General features: G+C 45.3%; 1 protein-coding gene across 4 annotated transcripts in view; it reads right to left on the bottom strand.

The window, feature by feature from the left end:
* The window catches only part of LOC101354166 (probable global transcription activator SNF2L2), a 166,224-nt gene that overhangs the window by 98,839 nt on the left and 39,931 nt on the right, over positions 1 to 27,454 (bottom strand). For all 4 annotated transcript variants that reach the window (XM_023728581.1, XM_023728580.1, XM_023728578.1 and 1 more), the window contains 9 exons: positions 27,268 to 27,415; positions 25,505 to 25,668; positions 23,874 to 23,940; positions 23,077 to 23,187; positions 15,685 to 15,927; positions 13,328 to 13,441; positions 5,377 to 5,484; positions 4,684 to 4,770; positions 2,621 to 2,667 (listed from right to left, as the gene is read on the bottom strand). In XM_023728581.1, coding sequence (XP_023584349.1) covers positions 2,621 to 2,667; positions 4,684 to 4,770; positions 5,377 to 5,484; positions 13,328 to 13,441; positions 15,685 to 15,927; positions 23,077 to 23,187; positions 23,874 to 23,940; positions 25,505 to 25,668; positions 27,268 to 27,415 — 1,089 coding nt within the window. The remainder of the gene's footprint in view (positions 1 to 2,620; positions 2,668 to 4,683; positions 4,771 to 5,376; positions 5,485 to 13,327; positions 13,442 to 15,684; positions 15,928 to 23,076; positions 23,188 to 23,873; positions 23,941 to 25,504; positions 25,669 to 27,267; positions 27,416 to 27,454) is intronic.

The raw sequence follows: 27,454 nt of genomic DNA, 5'->3' as shown, positions 1-27,454 counted from the left end.
TCCTAGAATTTGAGTTCTGCACCCCATTTTAGTCCTGCTCCGTCAAGCACTCTCTGTTGTGTTCCCTGTCAGGGCGGTCATTGGTGGTAGCTGGGCACCATCTAGTTCTTCTGGTCTCAGGCTGATGAAGTCTCTGGTATGTGGCCCTTTCTGTCTCTTGGGCTAATACTTTCCTGGTGTCTTTGGTGTTCTTCATTCTTCTTTACTCCGGGTGGTTGGGACCAAGTGATGCATCTTAGATCATAGAGATAATTCTTTATAAGAATGCTATGCTAACGGCAAACACTCTATGAATTGTGCTAAACTGCTGTTTAGTTTAACGATGGCAGCATGGGATAGTTTCCGTTCAAGGTTTAAAGATTATTTCCCGGCAATAGATTTGGGGGTGTTCCCCCATTCTCAAAGGATCCAGTAAGTCTGGTTTCCGTATGAGTCTGGAGTTCTGTTCCATGCTTTTCCTCCTTCTGATCAGGATCCAGCTGTTGAGTCCTTGTTCAAAACGCTCAGTAATGGTAGCCGGGCACCATCCATTTCTTCTGGTCTCATGGTAAAGGAGATAATAGTTTATGGAGGTAATTAAGCCTGGTGTCCATTTCCTTCTCTGATTCCTGGGTCTTCTACCAACTGTCTCATTGTGGGTGGCTGCTCGCGTGGATACTGCAGTTTTAAATGCAGCGGAAAACCACTGATGGGTTTTAAGCGGGGAAGTGGTGAGGTCTGATTTACCCCTTTAAAAGGTCACCGTGGACACTGCAAGAGTGGATGGGGGAGGGGGCCATAGTCCTGGCTCACTCTAGCAGTACAAGTCCATATGTGAGGGTGGCTGTACTGCTTGAGAAAAGCGGACAATGTGCTAAACGGTGGCCTTTTTCCTCCACAATAAACCCCTTCTCTTTGTTATCAATGGGGATGTGTTATAATACTAACGCCTCGTTTTAGTGTTGCTATTGTTTGGAAGCTCACAGCACACATGCATCTCTAACGTGAAAATGCATCGTTTGTGGAGCAGGAAAAAAGTAGGGTGCAGAACTCAAATTTCAGTAAAAAGACCAGACTTAATGGTCTGAGACTGGAGGAACCCCAGAGAGCAGCCCCCCGGACTCTCTGTCAACCCAGCACTAAAACCATTCCTGAGGCCAACTCTTCAGTCAAAGATTAGACTGGACTATGGGACATAAAATGATACTCGTGAAGAGTGTGCTTCTCAGCTCAAGTAGATACATGAGACTAAATGGGCAGCTCCTGTCCAGAGGTGAGATGAGAAGGCAGAGAGGGTCAGGAGCTGGTTGAATGGACATGGGATATCAGGGGTGGAAAGGAGGAGTGTGCAGTCACAGTATAGGGAGAGCAACTAGGGTCACATAACAATGTATGTATAAATTTTTGTATTAGGGACTAACTTGAATTGTAAACTTTCACTTAAAGCACAACAGTAAAATAAAATTGAAAAAAAGAAAACGCCTCGTTTGGTGGTCGACTTTACGACCTGGCCTATGTTATTTCTAACAGACACACTGCCAAGAGGGTGCCCGCGTGACGCTGCTCGGAGAACCGCCCTTCACCACCTGCTGTGGCCACATCTCCTCTCTGCAACCCTAGCCAAGCTGCCGGGGCCAGGAGTGACCAAGGGACCTAAAGGCAATCAGTCTCTCTCTTGAGAACTTGGCCCTGAGCTTCCAAGATGCCACTGAATTCCTTTAACCAGTAACCAGCCGCTGGTGAGTCGATTCCGACTCATGGAGACCCCACGTTACAGAGCAGAACTGTGCTCCATGGGGTTTTCATGGCTGTGATCTTTCAGGATTAGATTACCAGGCCTTTCTTCTGAGGTACTGCTGTGTGAGTTCGAATTGCCAACTTTCAGGTTAGCAGCTGAGCGTTTTAACTATTTGAGCCATTTGGGGGTTCTGTGGGGCCACTCTACTCCGCGATGTGCCAAGAAGGACCAGAGGAAAGAGAGCCGGGAAGAGGAAGGGGGAGCATAGTAGCATTGGTTCTGGATGGGTTCCGGGTCCTGGTTCTGGACCCAGTGACAGTTTCTGCCCTGGACACCCAGGAATAGCCCTATAGCCTGATAATAAATGTACCCCAGTGTGAAGTAAATTTGATAGACTTTCTGTTAACCTAAGGGTCGTATCTGTTGTTACAAGACATGGTTCTCTTCCATGTCCACTGCTAGTGAAAGATGTTCTTATACAGAGCATACTCCAAGCAACGAGTGTAAGATTGTACACGTTTGTAACAGATGAGACGTCTCCGCTTATGCGCTGTAATCGTAAGTACCTATTTGAAATTTAATAAGATAAAGACTCTTCGAGCACAAGCGACATTAAGGCTGTAAGTCACAACCGTTTGAAGATTCGACAACATTTTTAGAACACCAGGAGGACGCTAGGAAGTCTACTAAATGAGATCTATGTCCTTTGAATAGCCACTTGCTCAAGGCAAGTAATAACTGATACCAGTAGAGTAAAAGGGAATGCTGGTATCATTTTAGCATCTTCTGTACCTCCACTGAAAAGAGAAGAATTTTCAAGAGGCTGGCAGTGGGAATTTGGAGGAGAAAATGATGTAGGACCAGCAACACTATGTTTTGGAAGGAAAACATCTGAAGACTTACCCATTGATGACTCCATTGGAATAGCCCAGGTGTTCAGCAAAGGATTCCTACAAAAGACAGAAGAGGGGGAAAAAGGATAGAAACATTAACTCAGTGATTACTCTTCTTTTTTTGATGCGTTTATCCTGTTCCGGTTAAAAAGAAAACAAAATAATAAATGAATAAGCAAATACTTTTTATAGAATGAGCTAGAAACTCAAGGGTCTTTGGATTCAGAGCCTGTTCCGTAAGAAATGGACCCCGTGAGTTGCAGCAAGCCGCTAGACCCTTAGAGTTGGATGATCAGGCCACTTCACTCATCAAACAGAGATGAGCACCTACGGGCCCCGGGGCTGAGCGAGGCAGGGACCCAGAAACACCCAAGTACACACCCTCATGGAGTTCAGAGTCTAGGCTAGATGAGGAGCTTGATACAAGCAAAACCAGACCTGAATTAATTTGTAAATATGAATATATTGCAGGAATACTTAACAATGAAGGTAATGGTGATTACTGCTGGTGTTAGGGCTGCTGTCCAGTTGGCCCCTGCCTCATGGCAACCCCATGCACAACGGTTCTATTGTGCTGTGATCCATAGGGTTTTCAATGGCTAGTTTTTTGTAAGTACATCGCCAGGACTTTCTTCTGAGGCACCTCTGGGTGGACTCGAACTGCCAACCTTTCATTTAGCAGCCAAGAGCGTTAACTGTTTGCATCACCTAGGGATTCCTTAGTGTTACTGCTGTTGTCTTTTAACTTGAGTCTCAACCTTTCTTGTCTATAGATACTCTCCCCTGTGGACATGAAGGCAATAGCAGTGCCAGGAATCTTGTTAATTCCCCACCACAGCTGGGACAAGACTCTGGTAAAGGGAGTTGTTGTTGGGTGCAGTCGAGTTGGCTCCCACTCATAGCGACGCATGTACAACAACGAAACACTGCCCGGTTCGGCACCATCCTCACAATCGTTGTCATGCTTGAGCCCACTGTTGCAGCCACTGTATCAATCCATCTCGTTGAGGGTCTTCCTCTTTTTCGCTGACCCTCTACTTTACCAAGCATGATGTCCTTCTCTAGGGACTGATCCCTCCTGATAACATGTCCAAAGGATGTGAGACGTAGTCTCGCCATCCTTGCTTCTAAGGAGCATTCTGGCTGCACTTCTTCCAAGACAGATTTGTTCGTTCTTTTGGCAGTCCCTGGTATAGTCAGTATTCCATGCAAAGGGGCAGGATGTTCAATATACACCATCACCTAACAAGTGCAATAACCAAGAGTAAGGGTGAAAAAAAAAATCTTCCAAGTAAGGGATATTCCAACTCGTTGTTTTACACCGTGATGATTAAGTTTTAATTTACCAGAAGCTTCTATTTAAAATAAATAAATAAACTGGTGCAGACACAGGAGACCTGAGGTGAATTCCCGCTGAAAAATGGAGACCCTGGTTGTGAGTCCTTTTCATTCCTGCAAGTCGATCGCTCCCCGTGTGGTGAAACACCGTCAATTCAAGAAACTTAGTGAACAGGGCAGAAAACATCCCTGCCCCTGAAAATAGCTTTCTTGAGACTGGAGCCCCAGAATCGAAGCGTGGATTTACATCATTGTGACATAAACCGAAAAGGAAGAAATCGCCATCCAGGTAACAGACGCAAGCCGGTGTCTTCTCCAGAGAAAACGTTTAAAGAACGCCTTCCTCTCCAATAGTCATAAATACCTTATTTCAGTACTTGCCATCACGTCTTCCCGAGGAAGCTGCGTGTATTTATCATTCTCTTCAATTTCAGAGCGCTGAGCATAACGACGGTTCACAGTACTTACCGGGCCCACGTAACGAACCATCAGCCTCCACATCTCTTCAGGACCGTACACTCTCAGAAAACGCCAGATGCTCGAGCGCTTCGGGTGCCAGCGAGGCTCCACGAGCAGAAAATTCATGCCTGTTAATTCTGCCCATTGAGCCATCAGAGCCTGCTGGCTCATTCGCCACACACAGGGGTGGAACCCCGTTTTTCGTCTTGCTTTGTAGGATTTGTAGCATTCGTAGGATTGGGGCAGCCAGGATCAAAACACAGAATCCAGACTCACCTCGATGTGCTGGAACATATACGGGTGATTGCAGATTTTTCTCAACTGCATGATGGTATTCATGAGTGTCTTCGCACCTCCTTTCCCCTGAGAATGAGTGGGGAAGGTAAAACGGGAGCCAATTATTCACTGACCAGGGATTTCCAATTATTAGAAGCTGGGCTTCCACAGGGCGGGTAACAGGCCACAAGTGTTTTCAGTAACCTACACAACCATGGGCCAGAGCTCCTGTAATCAGTAGCAATTTTTCGAGTGAGATACAGCATCTTTCTCATGATGCATGTATCCTATGAAAAGATTAAACCTCAGGGGACTATGTTAAATTGACAGCTTTGTGGCCTAACTGCCTATGCCCTGGGATTCTGGGAAGACAGAGATCAGGACAGATACCCAGGGAGTGAGAGTGAGTTTTAAAACCTTCTCGGTGCCACCCCACCCTTAGGCAGAATAGATTTTCTGCAGGGTTGAATGAGCAGAGCTAACTATTTTGGGGATGTGAAAATACTCCTCTTTCCTCCCCGCCCCCTCTATGGAGTTTGCAGTTAAGAGGTTAAAAGATCTCCTTTGGCAGCTACAACAGTGACAGAAGAGGCCCAGTGACTTCCTTGAGCTCATTAGCCTTAGCAGGGATGCCCGTTCTGGGAACAGTCGATGCTGTAGCCACCAGAAGGTACATCATCCTCCAGAACGGACCTTCTTATCTTTCTCAGAACCGTCTGTGAGGAGGATCCCCTTGGCTTGCATGTGGCGATACAGAATCTTCTGCAGAGCTGACATGTCACACTTGATCACATATTCGACCTGCAGGAAAGAGAACAGGAAGCAGGTGAGAACAGGAGAGAGGAAGTGCCTGGTCTAAGAAGACTATTGAGACATGGCTGCTGGCTCTCTTTCTTGAAGAAAACAAGTGCCATTCCTGGAACCAGAAGGGGATTTCCTTCTCCCCTCCTGGGATTCGTGGAGCGGGTGGGAGGTGGGAAAGACCACTGTCATTGTTAGTAAAGGTATCCCACCACCCATCTGTCAGTCTGTCCTACTGTGGTGGCTTGTGTGTTGCTATGATGCTGGAAGCTATGCTAACAGTATTTCAAATACCAGCAGGGTCACCCATGGTGGACAGGTTTCAGATGAGCTTTCAGACTACAAAAGACCAGGAAGAAAGGCCTGGTGCTCTACCTCTGGAAATTAGTCAATGAACACCTTATAGATCACAACAGAACATCGTCTGACTAGCTTGCTTTGGATACGTCATCAGGAGGGATCAATCGCTGGAGGAGGACGTTATGTTTGGTGAAGGAGACCCTCGGTGAGCTGCATTGGCATAAGAGCCACAACAATGGACTCAAACACGGAGGTGATCATGAAGATGATATAGGACTGGGCAATATTTCATTCTGTTGTACATGAGATCATCATGAGTCGGAGTCGACTCAATGGCATCCATCCATCCATCCATCCATCCATTCATCCAGCATCCATCCATCCATCCATCCATCCATCCATCCATCCATCCATCCATCCATCCATCCATCCATCTATCCAGCATCCATCCATCCATCCATCCATCCATCCATCCATCCATCCATCCATCCATCCATCCATTAAAGGTATCATTATGTCGATGGGACCTTCAAAAGGTTATATGAGACTGAGGCCAGGATCATGTTTTCTGAAATTTCTTGACTTGTTCCATATTTAAGAGAGAGTGGCTTTCAAGCAGTTCGAAGATGTTCAACATAGGACATTTCTAGTATTTCTTCTGCTTCCCAACTATACCCTCTTTCAAATGAATGGGAGAGTTTTAGGAAAAACAGTGACTGGCCAATATGCTATGCTTTTCTTTGTGAATCATTTTTAAAATGGTTGTGTGTGGCTACTCTCCCCAGTACAGTCCTAAAATGAGATTTCTAACAGCTCTAGGTTGAGTAGCTTTAGCCTCTGCTTTTGGGACACAAGAAGATGCAACCTATTCACGACAACAAATGAAGGAAAGAAATTAACCTGCAATCGGACGCAGCTCTATGACCATCGAAAGGAGAACGGGGCCTTGTGTGCTTCCAGTTGAAATACCACAAAAATCCAATTTAAAACAGTTAAAGGGAATTCACGTGCCAAGGTTTATCACACACCTGCAATCCTTCTCCTGGAGCATAAAAACTGACCTTGATTATTTCCTGTTATTGTTTTTCTTTATTAAAAAGATCCCAACACTACAAATGCGCAGTTTTCATCATCAGCGTCAGATTAGTGTCTCGAAATCCGCAGAATGTGATTAAAAGTAAATCAGTGAGCTGCCTAATGTTTATTAAACTGATTAAAACCGATCAGGTTATTTTCAGCTCCGCGGGCCAAGGTCATAGATGAAGAGACGCTGAATATTCATTCCATGGGTGCTTCAGAAGGGACCTGTCGGGCCAGCTGGAACCACAGCTAACAGTCTTTCATCATTTGTGTTGATGCCCCAAAGCAGAAGAGAGAAAGGCCTGCTCTTCTGCAGAACAGGTAAGAACAGCAGGTAACCCACCACAAACTTGTCTGAGTTTTTAATAACTTTCTTGGCCAGGAAGGGGGGAAAAAAAATCTCTTGTGTTTAATGAATAAGAATGGACTTAATATAGGCTTCGTGTTTTTGATATCTCATCGTGTTATATTTTCAAAGTACTTCTACTTTTTCAAGAGCTGTTAACTCTCAATGAAATTTCATCACGGTGAAGAAAGTTGTTAAACAACTTCAGATCAAACAGAATGATGTAAAGAACAACATTTTATATACATATAATATCTACACACATATATATATATATATAAAATTGAGCTCTAAGTACTGACCCTATGCAAAGCGTTTTACTTGCCTTTTTTCATTTAACCCATACTGCACCTCTATGATCTAGTCACGTACATTGTTGTTGTTAGCTGAGAACAACTTGCCGAGTCAGCTCGGACTCATGGCAACCCCACGTACAACAGAACGAAACACTGTCCAGTCGTGCGCCATCTTCACGATCGCTGTTCTGCTCAAGTCCATTGTTGTGGCCACTGTGTATTCTGAGCGGCTTCCAACCTAGGGGACTCACCTTCCAGAACTATATGACAATGTTCTTTTGTGATCCATAGGGTCGTCACTGGCTAATTTTTGGAAGTAGATTGCCAGGCCTTTCTTCCTAGTCTTAGTCTGTCAACTCTGCTGGCACCTGTCCACCACGGGTGACCCTGATGGTATTTGAAATACTGATGGCCTAGCTTCCAGCATCATAGCAACAGGCAAGCCATCACAGCAGGACAAACTGCCAAATGGGTGGCGGAATCCACGTTAAAAATGAATAAAGTTTGATTTTTTTATTTTTAAGAGAAAAGTAAATATAAATGGAAGTCTAGATCTCGTCTTTCCCCATGCCAAAGGATTGCTAGTAAATGCACTCACACACCTGCACGTGTGTGCTCTGGAAATCCCTGCCCTAAAGATCACTGATTCTGATGGGCTGGGAGAGTCTGCCTTCCACCACCACGCCAGCATTCAATGAGGATGCACCTGGTCTCCACGGTCTGCAGAGTCTGTTGGCCTTGACACCATGCCTCCTATTTCTGGTACACCCCGTGCCTCCCACCCCAGCCCAAGTGCCGTACAACGCACACAGAGCGGACAGCCGATACCTATGTGTTGAGAAAGCAAGACACGGATCAACTCTAAAGCAGACACACACCAAAAGTGGGGAGGCAAGAGAAGCTTCTATGCTAATCATGCCATCTCAAACTCTGTGGGGTCGGAGTTCACCCTGAAAAACGTGATAGCACTGGATTAGCACGTCAGTGTAAAAATTCCTCAAAATAGGCTGGTGCTGTGGGAAATGCAATTTGTGACCCTTAGCAGGGAGGTTTCCCTCAACAAGTAATGCTTGTGAGAGCCACCAGAGTTATTTCTGTTCAAGTTATACACAGAACCGAGGTACCAGCCTCATGCACAAGCTAAGTGAAAAAACAAAAACCAAACCCGCTGCCCTCGAGTCCGTTCTGACTCATAGCCACCCTACAGGACACAGTAGGGCTGCCCCATAGGGTTTCCAAGGCTGTGATCTTTATGGAGCAGATTGCCAGATCTTTTCTTCCACAGAGCCCCTGGGTGGGTTTGAACTGCCAACCTTTTGGTTAGCAGCCAAGCGATTTAACCACTTCATCACCAGGGCTTCTTACATGCTAACTATCTCCTGACAGTTCTTTTGTTAGTAAATAATCATATTCGTCTCCCACAAGGAGCCAGATCAGGCAGTTATACTGGCCCAGATTCTCTTTCCTTGTAACCTTGTAGAAACATGCAAGCTTTATTCACAGCCTCTGCCTGAACGCTATCCTTCATTTATAATTTCCCTTCCAAAAGGATACACTACCAGAGCAATGAGCTTACCCTAAAGTTCATGTGTATGATATATTAATTACCACTTTATCAATACCACTTGGAGATTTTTAAGCAATAGGATTACATTTATGAAACCCCTGGGTTCTGGAATCTATGGCATGAGAGAAGAACAAAGTAACGATTAATGATATCAAGCATTCCAAACTTTTAGATAATGAATATACAAGGTACCCATTTAAGCAAAGCTTTTAGTCGTTGTTTTACACAAAAATATACTAAAATCAGGATCTGTTTTAGGGTCAATCTCTAGTTAACCTCAGACGTTGCATATATATGTGAACATATTTAAATCTATATAAGCAAATTGTGGTACAGGCATACCGTGGAATAGTATTCGGCAATAAAAATGAACCAGCTATTGGTACATGCAATAACGTGGATGAATCGCAAATGCATTACGGCAAGTGAAAGAAACTAAAGCATTACATATTGTCTGATTTTACTCATGCAGCATTCTAGAACAGGCAAAGCTATAAGGATGGAAAACAGATGAGTGGTTGCAAGAGGTTAAGAGTGGAGGGAAAAATGGGGTAGAACCAGGGAATTTGGGGGGTGGGGAGGGGCTGATGGAATTGTTCAGTGCTTTGATCTTGGGGGTGGCTCACATGACTACGTATTTGTCAGAACTCACAGAACTATATACCGGAAAGTAAATTTTACTGTATATACATAAGAAAATAAAAAATACATTCCCTGATTTTTTATTTCATAAAAACGTTTGAGAATTAGCGCTGTGGAAGTGTTTGGCTTTCTTCTACCACCAAGCATAATTCCTTTCTGGGTTCTTCGTATAGGTTCAGTAGGACATACACATTTTTGTCTGTGGCTATACGCAGATGGTGGCAGAAGAAACATCCTGGCTCCAAGGACGATGATTAAATGGCCAATGTTCCCCAGGTAAAAAAAAAAAAAAAATCCCAATGAGGGGAAGAAAAGAAGAGCCTGAACAGGGGCTGAGCCACACCAACAACAGCTGATCAGTCTACACGCCTTGCAAGGTTTATGAGGACAGGAGTGTGGCAGGTCCGCAGGGAGCACAAGGACAAGAGAACGGGGAGAAAGAACTAGGAGCCGATGGGAAAGGGGAGCTCTCAGTCAACAACAGAAGCAGCAGCATGGGTAGGAAATGCGGGCAGTGGAGCAGCAGCCATCACTGATGGACGGCTTACCCCATGCCTGCGGGGTATTAGGATCCTTGCTGTTGTTAGCTGCGGTGGAGTCGATTCCAACTCATGGCAACCCCACGTGCGCAGGGTAGAACGGCTCCATGGAGTTTTCAAGGCTGTGACCTTTCAGAAGCAGGTCGCCAGGCCTGTCTTACAAGGTGCCTCTGGGTGGGTTCAAACCTAAAACCTCTTGGCTAGCAGTTGAGTGCTTGAACATCTGCGCCACCTAGGGACACCTGTTATGAGCATGACTCCATCTATTCCTCACAACAATTCTATGAGGCAGACGTTAGTTATTTTCCAGTTCATGGAGGAGAACCCTAGACCCATTTGGGTTACCTGAATGGCCCAAATTCACACAGCCAAGAGAAGAAAAATCTGGTTTGGACCCGGGTCCACCCCAACGGGCAGAACCCATGCTGCCCACTCCTCAAGTTCTTAACGTAAAAGTCTGGAATGCTCGATAGTATAATCATTACTTTGTTTTTCTCCCATGCCGTACATCCCAGAAGCTACGGTTTCCATAAACTTAATCCTATTGCTTAAAAATCTCAATAGCACCTTCCTGGAGAAGGTAGCCTGTTCCTAAATAATACCACATATGGACGAGGCAGTCAAGAAATCATTGGGCAAATCTGCTGCAAAAGACCTCTTTAAACTGTTAAAAAGCAAAGATGTCACTCTGAGGACTAAAGTGCGCCTGATCAAAGCCATGGTGTTTCCAATTGCCTCGTATGCATGCAAAGGCTGGACAATGAATAGGGAAGACCAAAGAAGAATTGATGCATATAAATTATGGTGTTGGCGAAGAATACTGAATATACCACGGACTGCCAGAAGAACGGAGACCTGGTAGCACAGTGTTAAGAGCTTGGCTGCTAACAAAAAGGTCTGCAGTTTGAATCCACCAGCCACTCCTTGGACACCCTATAAACCCTATGGGGCAGTTCTACTCTGTCCTGTAGGGTCGCTATGAGTCGGAATCAACTTGATGGCAATGGGTTTGGTTTTGGCCAGAAGAAGAACAAGTCTGTCTTGGAGGGAGTACACCAAGATGCTCTTTAGAAGCGAGGATAGAGATTTTGTCTTGCTTACTTGGTCGCATCAACAGGAAAGACCAATCACTGGAGAAGGACATCATACTTGGTAGAGGGTCAGGGAGAAAGAGGAAGACCCTCAACGAGATGGCTTGACACAGTGGCCGCAACAATAGGTTCAAACACAGCAATGACATAGGAAGGACGGCACAGGATCGAGCAGTGTTTCGTTGTACACGGGGTGACTACTAGTCAGAACCGACTCTATGACTCCTAACAACAGCACCATGGGGTGTTGTACAAACACCTATAACATTCAATCCCCAAGATGCCTTCATGAGAGAAATGAACGAGGGTCCATCTCTAACTATTCAGGCTCTCACTGGGATGAGTGTGCTATAAGAAACATCGCTAGTTTTATTTTTTTTCTGACGGCTAATGAGTAGGGAATTAGGGAATAAAACTCTCCGTTAGCAAAGTGATCAACCTTGTACACTATCTGGCCAACTCCCACTTAAAACTGAACAGGTTGAACCGATCTGTCCAGAAACGGAGTTGTGACGCAGAAATACACAAGGATGCAAAATCCAACCTTTCAGAACTGGCCCAGCTAAAGGGAAACTCAAATCAAAATATCTCGTGCTGCAAATCACGCACGATGCCCAGTGGTCCATCGTTACAAGAATGACACAGAACACAAATGCGTGTGGCTCCAAATACGATCAGAAACATATGAAACTCACGCTCTCGGCCAACCACAAACAGAGCGCTAAGGGCATTCTAAAAGACGTTCTCGAGCCCTGAAACCTCACTTGCCAAAAAGCAATCTGAAAGATATTCACTTAAAATGTTCCCAGAAACTTTGTTTTTACAGTGAAGGAAAAGAACCATGTCCCAGAATCATGAGAGGATGGGTTTGTTATTTGCAAGGACTCTGTTTTTAACTTATTACCAGGACTAAGACACTCCAAGCATTAACTATTTAATAAACATTCAGTAAACCTGCCAAAGGTTGACTATGCCCTTCAATAATAATAATGTAAGGCCCTAACCCAAATCCTTATTTGAATTTCAAGCAGAACAACGCTGACCTGCCTACAGCGGTGAACTCAATGAGGTCAGTAACTTAAAAAAAAAAAAAATCTACAGTTAAAATGCAATGAGACACTTGCCACCACATGGACGAATCTTGAAAACATCACGCGAGGGAAATAAGTCAGCTGCAAAAGGACAAATACTGTATGATCTCACTTGCATGAAATAAGCAAATACACAGAATCCAAGCTTATTAGTAGTTACCAGGGGTGGGAGGCAGGGCAAAAGAGGGGAGTTTTGCTTAGGGGGCAGTGAGCTTATGTCAATGGGGGAGGAACAATTTGGAAAGAATAGTGAGAATGGTTGCACAACTCGAAGAATGAAATCCACGTCACCGAATTGTACATGGAGAAATTGTCGAACTGGTGTGTGTTGTAGTAAATAGATTTTCACCACAATAAATAAATAAATAAATAAAAATAAGCAAATAAATAACAAGACTCAATGAATTTGATGGTTTTATAAAATCTGTTCTAAACAGCATTTAGAGCCTGGTCTGAAAATGCTAAAATGTCTCTTCTTTCTCCACAAAATCCTCAAGCTCTATCAAACAAAAAAGGACTCTAAAATAATTTCCAAAACAAACAAAAAAAAAACCAAACTCACTGCTGTCGAGTTGATGCCAACTCATAGCGACCCTATAGGACAAAGCAGAACTGCTCCATGGGGTTTCTAACGCTGTCTTCTTTACAGAAGCAGGCTGCCATATTTTCTCCTGAGGAGCGGCTGGTGGGTTCGAACTGCCAGCCTTTAAGTTTGCAGCCAAGCGCTTAACCACTGCGCCACCAGGGCTCCTTTTCTAAGGCAGCTGCAATTGAAATACAAGCCTGCCTAGAGCTGTTTCTAGCCACACAACTGCGGATGCAGGTACTTCAAATACTCAGAGACCCTTGCAGATGGGGAAAAAAAACAAAAGTTTGGAATCTGCCACATACTTTTTCTGGAAGCTGGGATTCTACTTCTTTCTTCAGTCTCCTCAGCAGAAACGGTCTCAATACCTTATGCAGACGTCTGATGATCAATATAGTTTCTTCCTCATTTAAGTCCACCTGCAAGAGAACCTCAGGTGAATCTGAATTTTAGACAAGCTTGTTGCATGTCATAATGCCTTAGGACACCTACTCTTAGTGTCAATACACCACTGAAACTTTATTTGCTTTAAGGCCACGCAAGCTGTGTACACCTCAGGATTCCCTTCCCACCTGACTATATGGGTAGAAATAAAATGACCTCTACCTGGATGTCCTTGTCTTAATGCTGAGTTCTGCAGAAAAGGGTCCCTAGTTTTAGGTCAACAGTATTAACAGCCCAGAATTTATTGGATGGGATTGTCAATAAAGACTGATCGAAGAACTGGGATAGAATGGGAGAAGGCAGGCAATAGTTAACGTGTTACAAATGGCTAATGTGCTCAGCTGCTCACCAAAAGGCTGGAGGTTCAAGTCTACCCAGAGGTGCCTCAGAAGAAAGGCCTGGCAATCTACTTTTGAAAAATCAGCCACTGAAAAACCCTTGGAGCACAATTTTACCCTGACACATACAGTGTCACCGTAAATTGGAGATGACTCCATGGTAACTGATTACTGGTTTATTTAAGGCTGAATCGTTACATCAGACCCTTAACTTAGGCTGTCTCAGATACATGGAAAAAAAACGAACGAGGGCCTGAGCTTGCAAAGAGGAAGAACAGAGCAGACCCCGTTTATGCTGGTGCGGCGGTAAGTTCTTCTACCTCCTTTCCTTTTCTCTGCCCTGATCTTGGTCCAGTTTCACCCTATTTATTAAAAATTCCTTACTTTCCCTTTCATCTTGCTCTATTAACCCTTAGGGGGTACAGTCATTCAGCACAACTTTCTACAAACAGGCAACTCAATTATTACTGGCAAATGGCGGATGTACCTCCCAAGTGCCTCAAAATTAAGAGGGGCGCACAGTTCAAACAAATTTTACCAGAGCATTCTGCTGTGGATTTTCATTCCTGTATTTAAGGAACCACTAATCAAAACGACATGTGGCCATTTCTTGTCTTCAATGGCCCATGTCTTCCTTTTGTAAACGGGCTCCACGAGAAAGGAGCTGGGGAAACGAGAGGAATGATGATGAGAAATTTTAAAATGGCTACTCCGGGATTTGAGGAGTATTTATGTACAAACAAGACTGAAGCGCCTCGTACTAAAATCTGAGAGGAAAAAAAAAAAAAAAAGTGTGCCGAGTATTAGTGTAAAGACTTCTGGTCTATACTTAGACTCTTTATGTGGAAACATTTTCAAGGACAGCCCAGGTTTATAACAAGGAAACGCTTGCTTTAACGTTTGCATTGAGTTGGCTGGGCTGGGCTGGTTAAATTAATTCAACAAGTAAAATCTCCAAGCACACCCTCCCTGTGCCTCATCACAGTTAAGCATCCCCACTGATCTGTGTCTCTCGAGTGGGCTGGCTGGCATGTTGGCAAAAACACAAAGGGGTTAGGACGGCCCCAGCATCACTAAATCCGTTTTCTCGGGTGAGGACAACAACCCTCGAATGTGAACATGTCCATCCACCTATTGGCTCCCATTAGCAAGTGACCTCTTAAAACCCCATAAGTGTTTTCTGCAGCTCTAATGGAGCCCTGGTGGCACAGTGGTTAAGTGTTCATTTGCTAACCAGAAGTTCAGCAGTTTGAATCCACCAGCCGCTCCTGGGAAACTACATCCGGCAGTTCTTCTCTGTCCTATAGGGTCACTAGGAGTCAGAAACGACTCGACAGCAATGGGTTTGGTTTTCTGTCTAATGTTCTCGTGTGTTACAAAGGTCCCCAGGTGGTGAAAACAGTTTACGGTCAACTACTAACCTAAAGGTTGGCGGTTCAAACCTACCCAGTGGTACTGTGAAAGCAAGCCCTGGAAATCTGCTTCCATTAAGATGGGCCGATTCTGACTCACAGAGACCCCATAGGACAGAGCAGAACTGTCCCACAGGGTTTCTAAGGCTGTAATCTTTACAGAAGCAGACTACCATATCTTTCTCCCACAGAGCGGCTGGTTGGTTCGAACCACCGACCTTTCAGTTAGCAGCCCAATTCTTTAACCATTGTGCCACCAGGACTCCTTCTGTTCAGATTACAGCTAAAAAAACCCTATGGAGCACTGTTGTACTCTGTAACACACGGGGTCACCATGAGCTGGAATCAACTAGCTGGCAATGAGTTTGGTTTTTTATTATTTTTGGTAAGGTCTAATGTTCTCAACTCTAGGCCATTTCACTTCATTTCATTGACCCACAGTGGAAAACCCAAAAGTGAGACCAGTACCCTTTCTCCAGTCATGGCAAACGGGGCATTGAACCACTGCTCGAAGGTGCTGCAGCTCTTGAAGATTGTGGGGAGGAGGAAATTGAGGAGGGCCCAGAGTTCAGGGAGCTTGTTCTGCAGTGGGGTCCCCGTCAAGAGAACCCTTCTCGGGGCCACGTAGTGAGTATTCAAGACCTGGGTCAACTTGCAGTGGTGGTTCTTCATGCGGTGGCCTTCGTCCACGATCATGTATTTCCACCGGATCTGTAATCACGAGAGAGGGTCAACTGGTGGTGAGCAACGGAACATTAATGCGGAAAACGCAACTATCTCCAGCCGGCGAGTGGTGATATGGAAAACCAAAGACCCCATAGGTGGGACAGGGTGTGGCGTGAGATTCCTTACAATACAAGCATCTCAACAAATAGTCCATTCTCTATGCCTCATAATAGAGATAATATTTTGATAACTGTCCATTCTCTATGCTTGATAATATTTTGAAATACATATGCAGAAGACATCATTATGTAATAATGGAATGCTAATAATGAGGACCCTGGTGGCACAGTGGTTAAGAGCTATGGCTGCTAACCAAAAGGCTGGCAGTTTGAATGCCCCAGCCACTCCTTCGAAACCCTATGGGGCAGTTCTAATCTGTCCCATAGGGTCGCTATGAGTTGGAATCAACTTGACGGCAACAGGTTTGGTTTGGTTTGATCACTGTGCACTCACCCTGAGCCCTTTCTAAGTTTAAGGAGTCCTGGTGGCATACTGGTTAAGAGCTCAGCTGCTAACTAAAAGGTTGGCAGTTTGAATCCACCAGCCGCTCCTTGGAAACCCTATGGGGCGGTTCTACTCTGTCCTACAGGGTCGCTATGAGTCGGAATCAACTTGACGACAACAGGTTTGGAAAGTAATAATGTTCCTTAGGGGCCAAGTGATTCCAAATGACCCTTTTCCAGAGGAGGACACTTGGGCCCAGTATGAATGGTTCCACCCTGCTTATTAGTGGTGCCAGGACTAGCTTCCGCTTCTCCCCACCCAACGTTCCTTTCATTAATACTACACCACAGCTGCTTTCTCAGATTGCAAAGGTCATGCTACCTCTGCACCCAGTAAGTGTAGATTATAGATTTCCACCTGGAGCAGAAGTTAATGACTGAGTCTTCCAAGATGGTGCTAGCAGGCACCTCCATGAACTGGAATTGACTGCATGGCAACTGGTTTTGTTTTGCTTTATTTTTATAGCTGAGATACTCTGTCTTAGCTTGAAGCTCCACTGACACCTGCCTACTATGTGTACCCCTGTTGGTATTTCAAATACCAGTGGCATAGCTTCCAGCATTGTGGCAACATGCAAGCCACCACAGTACAACAAACTGATAAGAGTAAGAAGAAAGGCCTGGCAATCTACATGCAAAAATTAGTCAATGAAAACCTGATGGATCACAACAGAATGCTGTCTGATGAGGTGCTGGAAGATGAGCTTGGAAGGCACTATACAACAGCTGCAACAATGGACTCAAACAGACGAAAGGCTGTGAAGACGGTGCGGGAACGGCCAGCATTTTGTTCGGTTATACCTAAGGTCTCCATGAGTTGGCACTGGCTCGCTGACAGCTAACAACAACAACATGGCCGAGACACCCTTGGCCCCGTACCTTCTCAGTACATTGGCCAGCTACTAGCTTTAAGGCTTGGCTCACTGCTCCTCTGAATCTTCTTTTTTTAAAAAAATTTGAGTTGGTTGCTAACACTTAAAAGTTGGACTATTTCACTCAGAAATCTGGACCTCCAGCTTCTTAAAAAAAAATCAGAAGATCTGGCCACACTGGGCTCTCAGCTCACGCATATTCCTCACCTGCCAGGCCCTACAGGAAGGAATCTGGGTCTGCAGCCCCTGTTTTAAGATATCTAACATGAAAGGGTGCATTCACCGACAGACAGGCCATGCTAAAATATCACTCCTCCACGTATGCCCAAACTGCAGAACGAAATACAAGGCTATGCCCCCAAGATGACTACCACTTAGAAGATCAGGAAGTCCCAGAGGACATGATTCTCCTTCCTAAGTCTATACCCAAACCCCTTCTGCTCTCACATCTTGCCCTTCAGCCCTCACCAAGGTCACTGTTCACAGTCTCTGAAAGTGAGAATAGTGAGGAATGTTCCACTGAACGCAGCTATTCCCTACAAAATGGCCACAGCGGCCAAGAGAAGCCTCGGGTGTGCACATATCCCTGATCCCCCTGCGAAGCCCCGAGAGAGAGAGGAGGGAGCGAGCAGAGCATTCTGTACAGTCCTCACCTTCTTGTTAGAAGAAGGTAAAGTCAGGGAGAAAGAAGAGACTCATCAGACAGGCCGGGATACACAGGGAAAGGGAACCGCAAGAGTTCTGTTCTTTCCCTCCTCCGTTACCTTCAAGCAAAGTGTTTAAGAATCATTACAGCTGTGCCATCAACTGCCCTCAACTTACCAATACCCCTGAAAGAGGCCAGCAGACAGAAGTGTACTTAATAAACATTCTCGATCTACTTCCCTGCCTAACTTCGCTTATGAAATAATAAACTGAGAGCCAGAGGCCTCTGATTTTGCTAGTGGGTCTACTACTAATTGGGTCTTCCACTCAGGAAGAAATGACGACCCCCTGCTACAGCTCCATTTCTCCAGTAACAAAAAGCAATGCGTCTCGTTACCCGGCGTCTCCAATGGATTTTGAAACACACATGCGGAAGACACGATGTGAATTTTTTTTGTAAAAGGATCTCAAATGTACAAGCACATTCCCACAGCAATATGGAAAAGACATCATTTTTCGACACTGCCAAATTTGTCTCTGACTCCGAGGATCAGGGACACAGCATTGCTGCCAGTGCTATGTCAATTATTCACCCTCCCCGGGGACCACGCTGCCTTTCTCTTATTTCCTACGATGCCACGAAGGGACAGCTCCGTTCCCAGACCAAAGGTTTGATGCAGAGACACAACAGATCCCAGAAACAGGGATTCCGCTCTGTTCTGGCCATAACTTAGTTTCAGATTATAGTGCTCTGCAAACACCACGAGGCAGAGAAAATTCCAAAGGGGAAAAAAAAAATTAAGTTTTCATATTTGCTCCATGAAAGAAACAAGTTCATTCATTCTACAGAAATACATCAGGAGACAAGAAGATATAAATGGAAAAAAAAAAAATCTTTCTATTTTGTGGCTAAAGGACAATTTAGAACATACAAATTAGGAGACACAGGGGCCACAGGTAGAAAGCAACTCTTCCTCACCTCCAAATAAAGAGATATAGAAACAGCCTTGAGTAATTCGAACACTGTCATTGTTGACACGTGCCCAACATTCAATTCTGACTCATAGGGACCCCATGTGACAAAGTAGAACTGCCCCACAGTGTTTTCTTGGCTGTCGTCTTTATGGAAGCAGATTGCCAGGCCTTTCTTCTGTGGAGCTGCTGGGTGGACCCATACCGCCAACCTTTCAGTCAGCGGTGGAGCGCTAAACCTTTTATGCCACCCAAACTCAAACCCCAAAACACGCTGCCGCTGAGTCACTTCCGATGCACAGAGACCCCATAGGGTTTCCAAGGCTATAAATCTTTACGGAAACAGACCGCCACATCTTTCTCCTGCGCAGCTGCTGGTGGTTTTGAACCGCGGACCTTTCGGTTAGCAGTCAATCACTTTAACCACTGCACCACTGGGGCTCCTGAATTCGAACAATAACAGCCCATTATTTTACCAGGAAAAACTTAGAACTGGACAAGCACAAAGGAGCCCTGGTGGCACAGTGGTTAAGAGCTCAGCTGCTAACTAAGAGGTCGGCAGTTCAAATCCGCCAGCCACTCCTTGGAAACCCTATAGGGCAGTTCTGCTCTGCCCTGTAGGGTTGTTATGAGTCAGAATCGACTCGACAGCAACAGGTTTGGGGACAAGTACAAACGTCACAGCCTGGATAATGTTCGCACGGAGAAGACCATGTGGAGGGGTGCCTGCTTGTCTGTGGAGAGACAAAGGCCTGGGAGGAGTGAAGTTACGTTTCCCACAATACCCCAGGGTGAGAGAAGCAATTCCTGCTTTCACGAGTGCGCTCAGGGCCCTGGGAGAGAAAAGGGTTGCTGCAGGAGCCGAGGTGAAGGTTTTTAAGAGGTGTAAGCCCACTGACTAAGAGAAGGTAAGTCAGAGTCCCAGAAGGAAGCACACCCACCGAAACAACAACATTCATAAAAGGAAACCCCAAGACCAAAAACCAGATGACTCTCTGAAAGAGTGACAGAGAGAGAAAGAGCTGGCGAGGGCTGCGTCAAATGATCACATTATGCTGGGGACTATAATATAAATATACTAGCGAGCATATAATAATGGCGGCGGAGACGTTAACAGCTCGGCTGCTAACCAAAAGGTACGCCGTTCAAACCCACCAGGTGCTCTGTGGAAGAAAGATGTGGAAGTCTGCTTCCATAAAGATTAAACCCAAGAAACCAAACCTGCTACGTCGAGTCGATCCCGACTCACAAAGACCCTATGGGACAGAGTAGAACTGCCCTATAGGGTTTCCAAGGAGGAGCTGGTGGATTCGAACCGCTGATCTTTTGGTTACGCAGCCATAGCATTTAACCACTGCACCATGAGGGCTCCTCCATAAAGATGACAGCCTCAAAAACCCTATGGAGCAGTTCTATAGGGTTGCCATGAGTCGGAATTAACTTGATGGCAATGGGTTTTGGTTTTTTGTTTTTTTGGGGGGGTGATGCAAATGGTTTATGCATGACTATTAACCTAAAGGTTGGTGGTTCGAAACCACCCAGTTGTACTGCAGAAGAAAGGCCTGGCCATCTGCTTCCGTTAAGATTATAACCAAGAAAACCCTACAGGGCAGTTCTATTCTCTAACACATGGGGTCCCATGAGTCAGCATACACGCAACGACAGCTAACAACAACAAAACCCGTTATCCATGAAAGACAGGTAGGAGTCCCAGGATGAAGCACACCCACAAAAAGCTGCTGTTGTTGCTGGTGCTGGTTGCCATGGAGTCGATTCCGACTCATGGCGACCCCATGTGTGCAGAGTAGAACTGCTCCAGAGGGTTTTCAAGGCTGTGACCTTTCAGAAGCAGATCGCCAGGCCTGTCTTCCAAGGCACCTCTGGATGGGTTAGAACTGCCAACCTGTCGACTAGTAGGTGAGCACTTAGCAATCCGAGCCACCCAGGGAGTCCAATGACCAAAATATATCTGATTCTCTGAAAGAGAGACAGAGAAAGCAAGAGGGCTGGAGGGAGAGAGACAGAAGCCATCTAATCAAATTCACTAACCCAACCCATTGCCGTCAAGTCGATTCAGACTCATAGGGACCTTATGGGACAGAGCAGAACTGCCCCAGAGGGTTTCCAAGGCTGTAATCCTTATGGAAACAGACTGCCACGTCTTTCTCCTGCATAGCACCTGGTAGGTTCAAACTGCCAACCTTCCGGTTAGCAGTCGAGCACTTAACCACTGGCCACCAAGGCTCCTTCAAATGACACTAGTGAGTGTAATCTGGGGACTGCCTTACACTTCAGTGTGATGTCCCATCATTAGAGAGAAAAGAATTTTTTAAAAGTCTCATCTATAGTGTATTCATATGAGTGCATCCTTTAGAATAGTTTTGATTCTATTAACTTAGGGGGCTTCAAGCTTTTCAACGTATTGTCCATTGAAATGGTGATCCAGTTCTATTTTGCTAGATATTTGAAACTGGCTGTGCCTGATTCGATTTCCTTTGTTGGCTAAATTGGTAGCTTATTTCCTATTTGCATGGAAAGAATGGTGGGATTAATTGACTTTCTCCCAGTAATTACATCAGTGGCCTGAGTAGAGTGCTTGAGAATTCCAAAAATGGAGCCTTCAGTGGCCGGTAGCAGGGGATGGTTTCCTTTCTGAGCTGAGGGGCCCTGCCGTTGTTCTCTGGGTCCCTGGCCCAGACATCGGGCCTAGTGCTTTTGGACGCTAATCATTCCTTTCGGGCTTGTAAATATTTTCAGTTTGGGGTGGCATAAACAAAATAAAGAAATACATTATCGGGAAATTAGAACAAAGGGAGCATTTCATTTTCTACTGTTTCGTAAAAGCTGTATTTTTCTGCTTTGTGCCTTGGCACACATACGTACAAACCAGTTTTTTTTTTTTTTTTTTTTTGTAAGAACATCATATTCCATTTTAAAAGAAGTTCAAAAAATTTCAAACATTTATGGAACTAGTTTTCTTCAAAATGGATAAAAGACTGGATTTTCAACATGAAACGTTTTCTGTAGAAGCATTTTTGCCAAGAGACCATTATTTTCAAGGAAGGCAAAAAAATTATTACTACTGGGAAAGCCAGCACAACTTGTCCAAGGCAAGGTCATGGAAGCTCCATAGACACATCCAAACTCCCTGAGGGACTGAATTGCTGGGCAGAGGGCTGTTGGCACCATGGTCTCAGGGAACATCTAGCACAATTGGCATAACACAGTTTATAAACACAACGTTCTACATTCAGTCTTGGTGAGTAGTGTCTGGGGTCTTAAAAGCCTGTGAGCAGCCATCTAAGATACTCCACTGGTCTCATCCCTTCGGGAGAAAGGGAGAATGAAGAGAACAGGATACAAGGAAAAGATTAGTCCGAAGGACTAATAGACCACAGCTACCAAGGCCTCCACCAGACTGAGTCCAGTACAGCTAGATGGTGCCCAGCTACCACCACTGACTGCTCTGAACGGGATCACAACAGAGGGTTCTGGACAGAGCTGGAGAAGGATGTCGAACAAAATTCTAACTCACAAAAAAAAAAGACCAGATTTACTGGCCTAACGGAGACTGGAAAAACCCCGAGAGTATGGCCCCCAGACACCCTTTTAGCTCAGTGGTGAAGTCACTTTCAAGGTTCACCGTTCAGCCGGGGAGTGGACAGCCCCATAAAACCAAATGGGACTAACGAGGCACAGCAGTCCAGGGACAAGGGCCAGAAGGCAGAAGGAGACAAGGAAGCTGGTGACAGGGAACCCAAGGTTGAGCAAGGATAGTGTTGATGTGTTGTGAGGTTGTTAACCATTGTCATAGGGCAACATGTGTACTAACTGTTTAATGAGAAACTATTTTGTTCTGTAAGCCTTCATCTAAAGTGAGAATAGCAGCACAATTGGAAGAGCGTAGTCGATGTCACTGAACTGTGCATGTAGAGAATTTTTGAAATGGTGTATCTTTGGCTATGTATATTTTCACCAAAAAAAAAAAAAAGGTCGAGAAGGGAGAGGGTGGACATGTTGTGGGGTTGTTAACCGATGTCATAAAACAATGTGTGTACTACTGTCTCATGAGAAACTATTTGTTCTGTAAGCCTTCACCTGAAGTACAATAAAAACAAAAAAACACAAAAAAAACCACATACCTTGGCAAGAATGTGCTTGTCTTTTATAATGTACTCATAAGTTGTCAAAAGGACGTTGAATTTGCCACTTCGTAGCTGGGGGACTAGGGAGCGGCGCATGGCAGGGGTGCCCTAGATGGAGAGAAGAAAATACACATTGTCCAGTGGAAGTCAGAGAGCGCTGTTTCTCACTGTTGCCAGCTTCACGGGGCGGAAGCATGTGATGGAGGACGGCACATGTAAGCATTATCACACATGTTATCACACACATGCCTGTTATCACATACATATGAATTATCACACACAGATTCATCCTCTCTGGGGGCAGTGCTTGCTGAAATCGCACACGTGTTGACACTCTCCAGACCCTTCCAGGGAGGCTTCCCAGAGGCAGGCGAGGGAAGGGAGGGGGAGGGGAGGAAATGCCGATGACGGTGACGTTGGGAGTGGAGACCCTACTGGCTGCTGGGAGGACAGCAGGCAGGCCGGCCGCCTTGGTGACCACTGCCTGGCCTCGCAGGCAGGCACCGTCCGCAGCCAGTGGCGCTCAGAACGTGTAGTATTTGTCATCTGAATTACTCTCATCAGAAACTTCATAATATGATAATTAACAATTTCTCCTGCATTTCACTATCTGAAAGTAATTATGGTTTATTACAGTAATCTTCCCAGGATGATTAACTCTCACTGTTTAGGACATGATGAACATGGCAAAACTCTACAACCAGACACCGTTGACAGGTGTGCTTGGGGGATGAAGGAAACGGGATCAACTTTGTGCTTTTCCCACAATCACACACAAACACAGAGTTCCAGACCTTGTAGGAAATTTTCACCACAGAAGGCGCCCACTTGTCAAATTCATATGTCCAGTTAGATAGAGTCCTACAGAACAAAGACAAAAGAACACACAGAAATAAACACACATACAAATATCACTGGTCAAAAAGGTACTCTTACTCATTTTTCAGGTCTCACCTTGTAAGGGCTAGGAGAACATAAAATATCGCCACTGAGTACTGATTTTAAAGGTGTGGTAATCAGAGATAAGTTAGCAAGAAGCTGCCACAAAGCACGACAAAGGTTTGTTTGTGGATCATAGAAAAAAAATCTCATAAGAAAAAAATTACAGAATACATAAACAGAGGACAAAAAAACGAAATTTCAATATGGCATTGAGAATCCGCCATTGCCAGACTGATTTCGTGAGTCTTTACAGCCATGTAAGTTCAGAGAAAAACTGAGTCAGGAAAAAGAAATTACAAAACCACATGGCAATATTAAATAAATCTGTTGAAACGATCCAGGGGAAGAAAACGTGGATGACTTTTTTAAAAATCCCATAAAGGGTCACAGGGACATACAAGTTAGAATATGCAAAATACAGGTAAAGTACAAAATGCAGATTTCAAAATACAGATAAAATGCAAAGACGTCTGTCTAATTACTATGGATTCAGATAATGGAGATAAAAAGTCCTGCAAATGGTCTTCATTTAGACAAAATTTGAGGGACATACATAAACAGAACCCTTATTTTTCACTCAAGGTCTAAGTTTGACTTAGCGCCAAGATCTGTAAGGAGACTTCAGTGAAGAAAGGGGCAACCTCATCCCACAGGTAGATACACTAAACTCCAAGGCTGGGAGCAGCTACTCCTTCACTCAAGGTTGAGCACTGGACTGCTGACCCAAAGGTTGGTGGTTCGAACCCACCAGCGGCTCCACAGGAGAAAAGACTTGATGATCTGCTCCCTTGAAGATTTCAGCCTAGGAAACCCTACAGGGCAGTTCTACTCTGTCAAATGGGGTTACTATGAATTGGAATCGACTTGACGGCACACGACAACAATCTATAATAGTAAGAGAATAAACCCATTGCCATTGAGTCGATGCCGACTCATAGAGACCCTCTAGGACAGAGTAGAACTAACTGCCCCGTAGTTTTCTAGGCTATAATCTTTACGGAAGCAGACTGCCACATCTTTCTCCCGAGGAGTTGCTGGTGGGTTTGAACTGCCGACCTTTCGGTTGGCAGCCGAGCGCTTAACCACTGCACCACCAGGGCTCCTTTATATAAGAACACATATTCCCATATATTCTCTAGAAATATAAATAGAAAGCCTTTTGGAAGTGGAACAAGGAAAAATCAAAGACACGATAAAAAAAAAAATCTTTCCCTCTCCTGGGCCACTTAATAAGTGATGATGAACGCCACCCACTGTGCTGTGGGCGAGCTGTGTAGGTGGCAATGCTGATGGCTGATAAAACCACTGTGTCCCGGGCTTACTAGCCAATCAAGGAGGCAGAGGCATGAAGCCTGATTTCACACGCACCTGGCCACCCCGCTCCATGCTGGTGTTCAGCCTCAAGTAAAAAACAAGGACAAGCTCCTAAGAGGGTGATCTCCACCACGCAGGAGGGTCACCGTGGAACAAACCCTGTACTTACGAGAGGGGCACAATGATGAGGTAGGGGCCATTGAGTCTTTTGTGCTCCATCAAATATGTAATGAGTGCAATGGTCTGGATGGTCTTCCCCAGCCCCATTTCATCCGCTAAGATTCCATTCAGATTGTTATTATACAGCGAAACCATCCATTCCAGGCCCTGGAGCTGAAATGAAGAGTAATTGCTTCAATTACCCAAGATCTGCACAGGTAATTAATACTAATACAACTCAAGTGTGGCTGCGACTTCTCAACTCTGTCGCCCTGTAGGTTGGGTTCCCCGCAGTCGGGAAGCAGGTGGGGAAGCACCAACACAGACAGAATTTATAATCTGAGCTTGTAATCATGCCTGCTGCTTGGCAGGAGCTGGGTGTTAATCAGATTTAGAAGTGACGGTGGCAGCAGACTGGGGGGATTTTAAGCAGCTTTGCCGCTCTTCCCGGCTTAGCATTTCACAGTATACGGCATTCGAGAATTATTATACACGAAGAAAACCCAAGCCACCGCCGACTCCAACCACTCCAAGAACAAAAAGCCGATGGGAAGACAAACGACAAACCCGGCGCCTCGCAGGGTGAGAAGACTGGATTGTCAGGAACAGCCCTCCTGGTGAGGAAGAGGCCAACCTGGGGGTAGGGTCCCCTCAGGGAGGAAGGAGGGTGACCAAGGAGCGAGGGGGCATTCTGCTGGGCCTGTGCCCTCCCAGTTCTGGGGAACAGAAAGCTCCCAGCAGCATGTGGGCACTTTGCAATGTGGGTGCCCCCTGAGGGCGGCATGCCAGAGCTGTCTGGAAAACACGGTCAGTGCAGTTTTAAGGTACAACATCACTGCACCAGACATGGAGCTTTGTATTCCCCATGCTAAGTACAAGAGAGGCTGAGTGAAAATACAAAATAATTAACCACCCCTTCTGTCCCCGCCCCCAAGAATTCTTGCCTTCCATATGGGAGGTGTCCCCGCCCCCAAGGATTCTCATCTTCCATGTGGGAGACCCAGGTTGAACTCCCAGCCAATGCACCTCATGCGCAGCCACCAGCCGTCTGTCAGGAGAGGCTTGCATGTTGCTGTAATGTTAAACAGCTTTCAGCTGAGCTTCTAGACTAAGACAGATTAGGAGGAAAGGCCTGGCAATCTATTTCCGAAAATCAGCCAGGGTAAACCCTGTGGATCACAAGAGTCTGATCTGCAACTGATCATAGGGATGGTACAGGACCAGGCAGTGTTTAGTTCCCCTGTGCATGGGATCGCCCCAGGAAACATAGAAGTCATATGAAACACCTGTTATGCTTACAAACAAATTTTTATCAAAGCACAGATGCTCCCAACTTTATTGTGCCTTAAAAAAAAAAAAAGCATAGATGTACTACATGGCTCCTCCGTGGTGGTGGAGTCAGGGCTAAACCTATAGCCACCACCGACGTTTTAAAGAAATATTTCGCTGACTTCAAGATGAGGTTCAGATGTTCCTTCCTTGAAAAGAACGTGGCTGGGTTTTCCATTTTGAAGAGATGCATAATAAAACTGTTCCAAATGTTAAGCCAATTATTTCCTTAAAACAAAGCTCATCCCCAAACCATAAACGAGAAAACTGATACGCCCCTGGAAAATAAGTAACATGGAAGTGCTCCAAAAGAATCGCAGGCACCAAGTCATGTGACCTAAAATTTTCCTCCATCCTCACATCTTCTAGAGCAATCAACATGTGTGTAACATGCTGGGATCAAAAGGTTACTCCTTGCCAAGGAGACATGAGCCACGGCATTACCTGGTAATGCTTCAGGGTCCCGTTGATGAGGAGGGCCGACTGCTTCTCCACCCGCTCGGAGATGGCGTGAGCCACAGTGTAGTAGGACTGGGAGCCCCGCGCACTGTACTGCATGCTGTACTCGTCGTCCACGTCCTGCTTGGCCGTCCTGAGGAGGAGGGGGGGAATCACACGCTGAATTGGATGT

This window comes from Trichechus manatus, unplaced genomic scaffold (assembly GCF_000243295.1).
Source record: "Trichechus manatus latirostris isolate Lorelei unplaced genomic scaffold, TriManLat1.0 scaffold00025, whole genome shotgun sequence".
Lineage (NCBI taxonomy): Eukaryota > Metazoa > Chordata > Mammalia > Sirenia > Trichechidae > Trichechus > Trichechus manatus.
The sequence above is the reverse complement of the archived record's forward strand: the minus strand, read 5'-3'. Positions and strand labels throughout refer to the sequence as shown.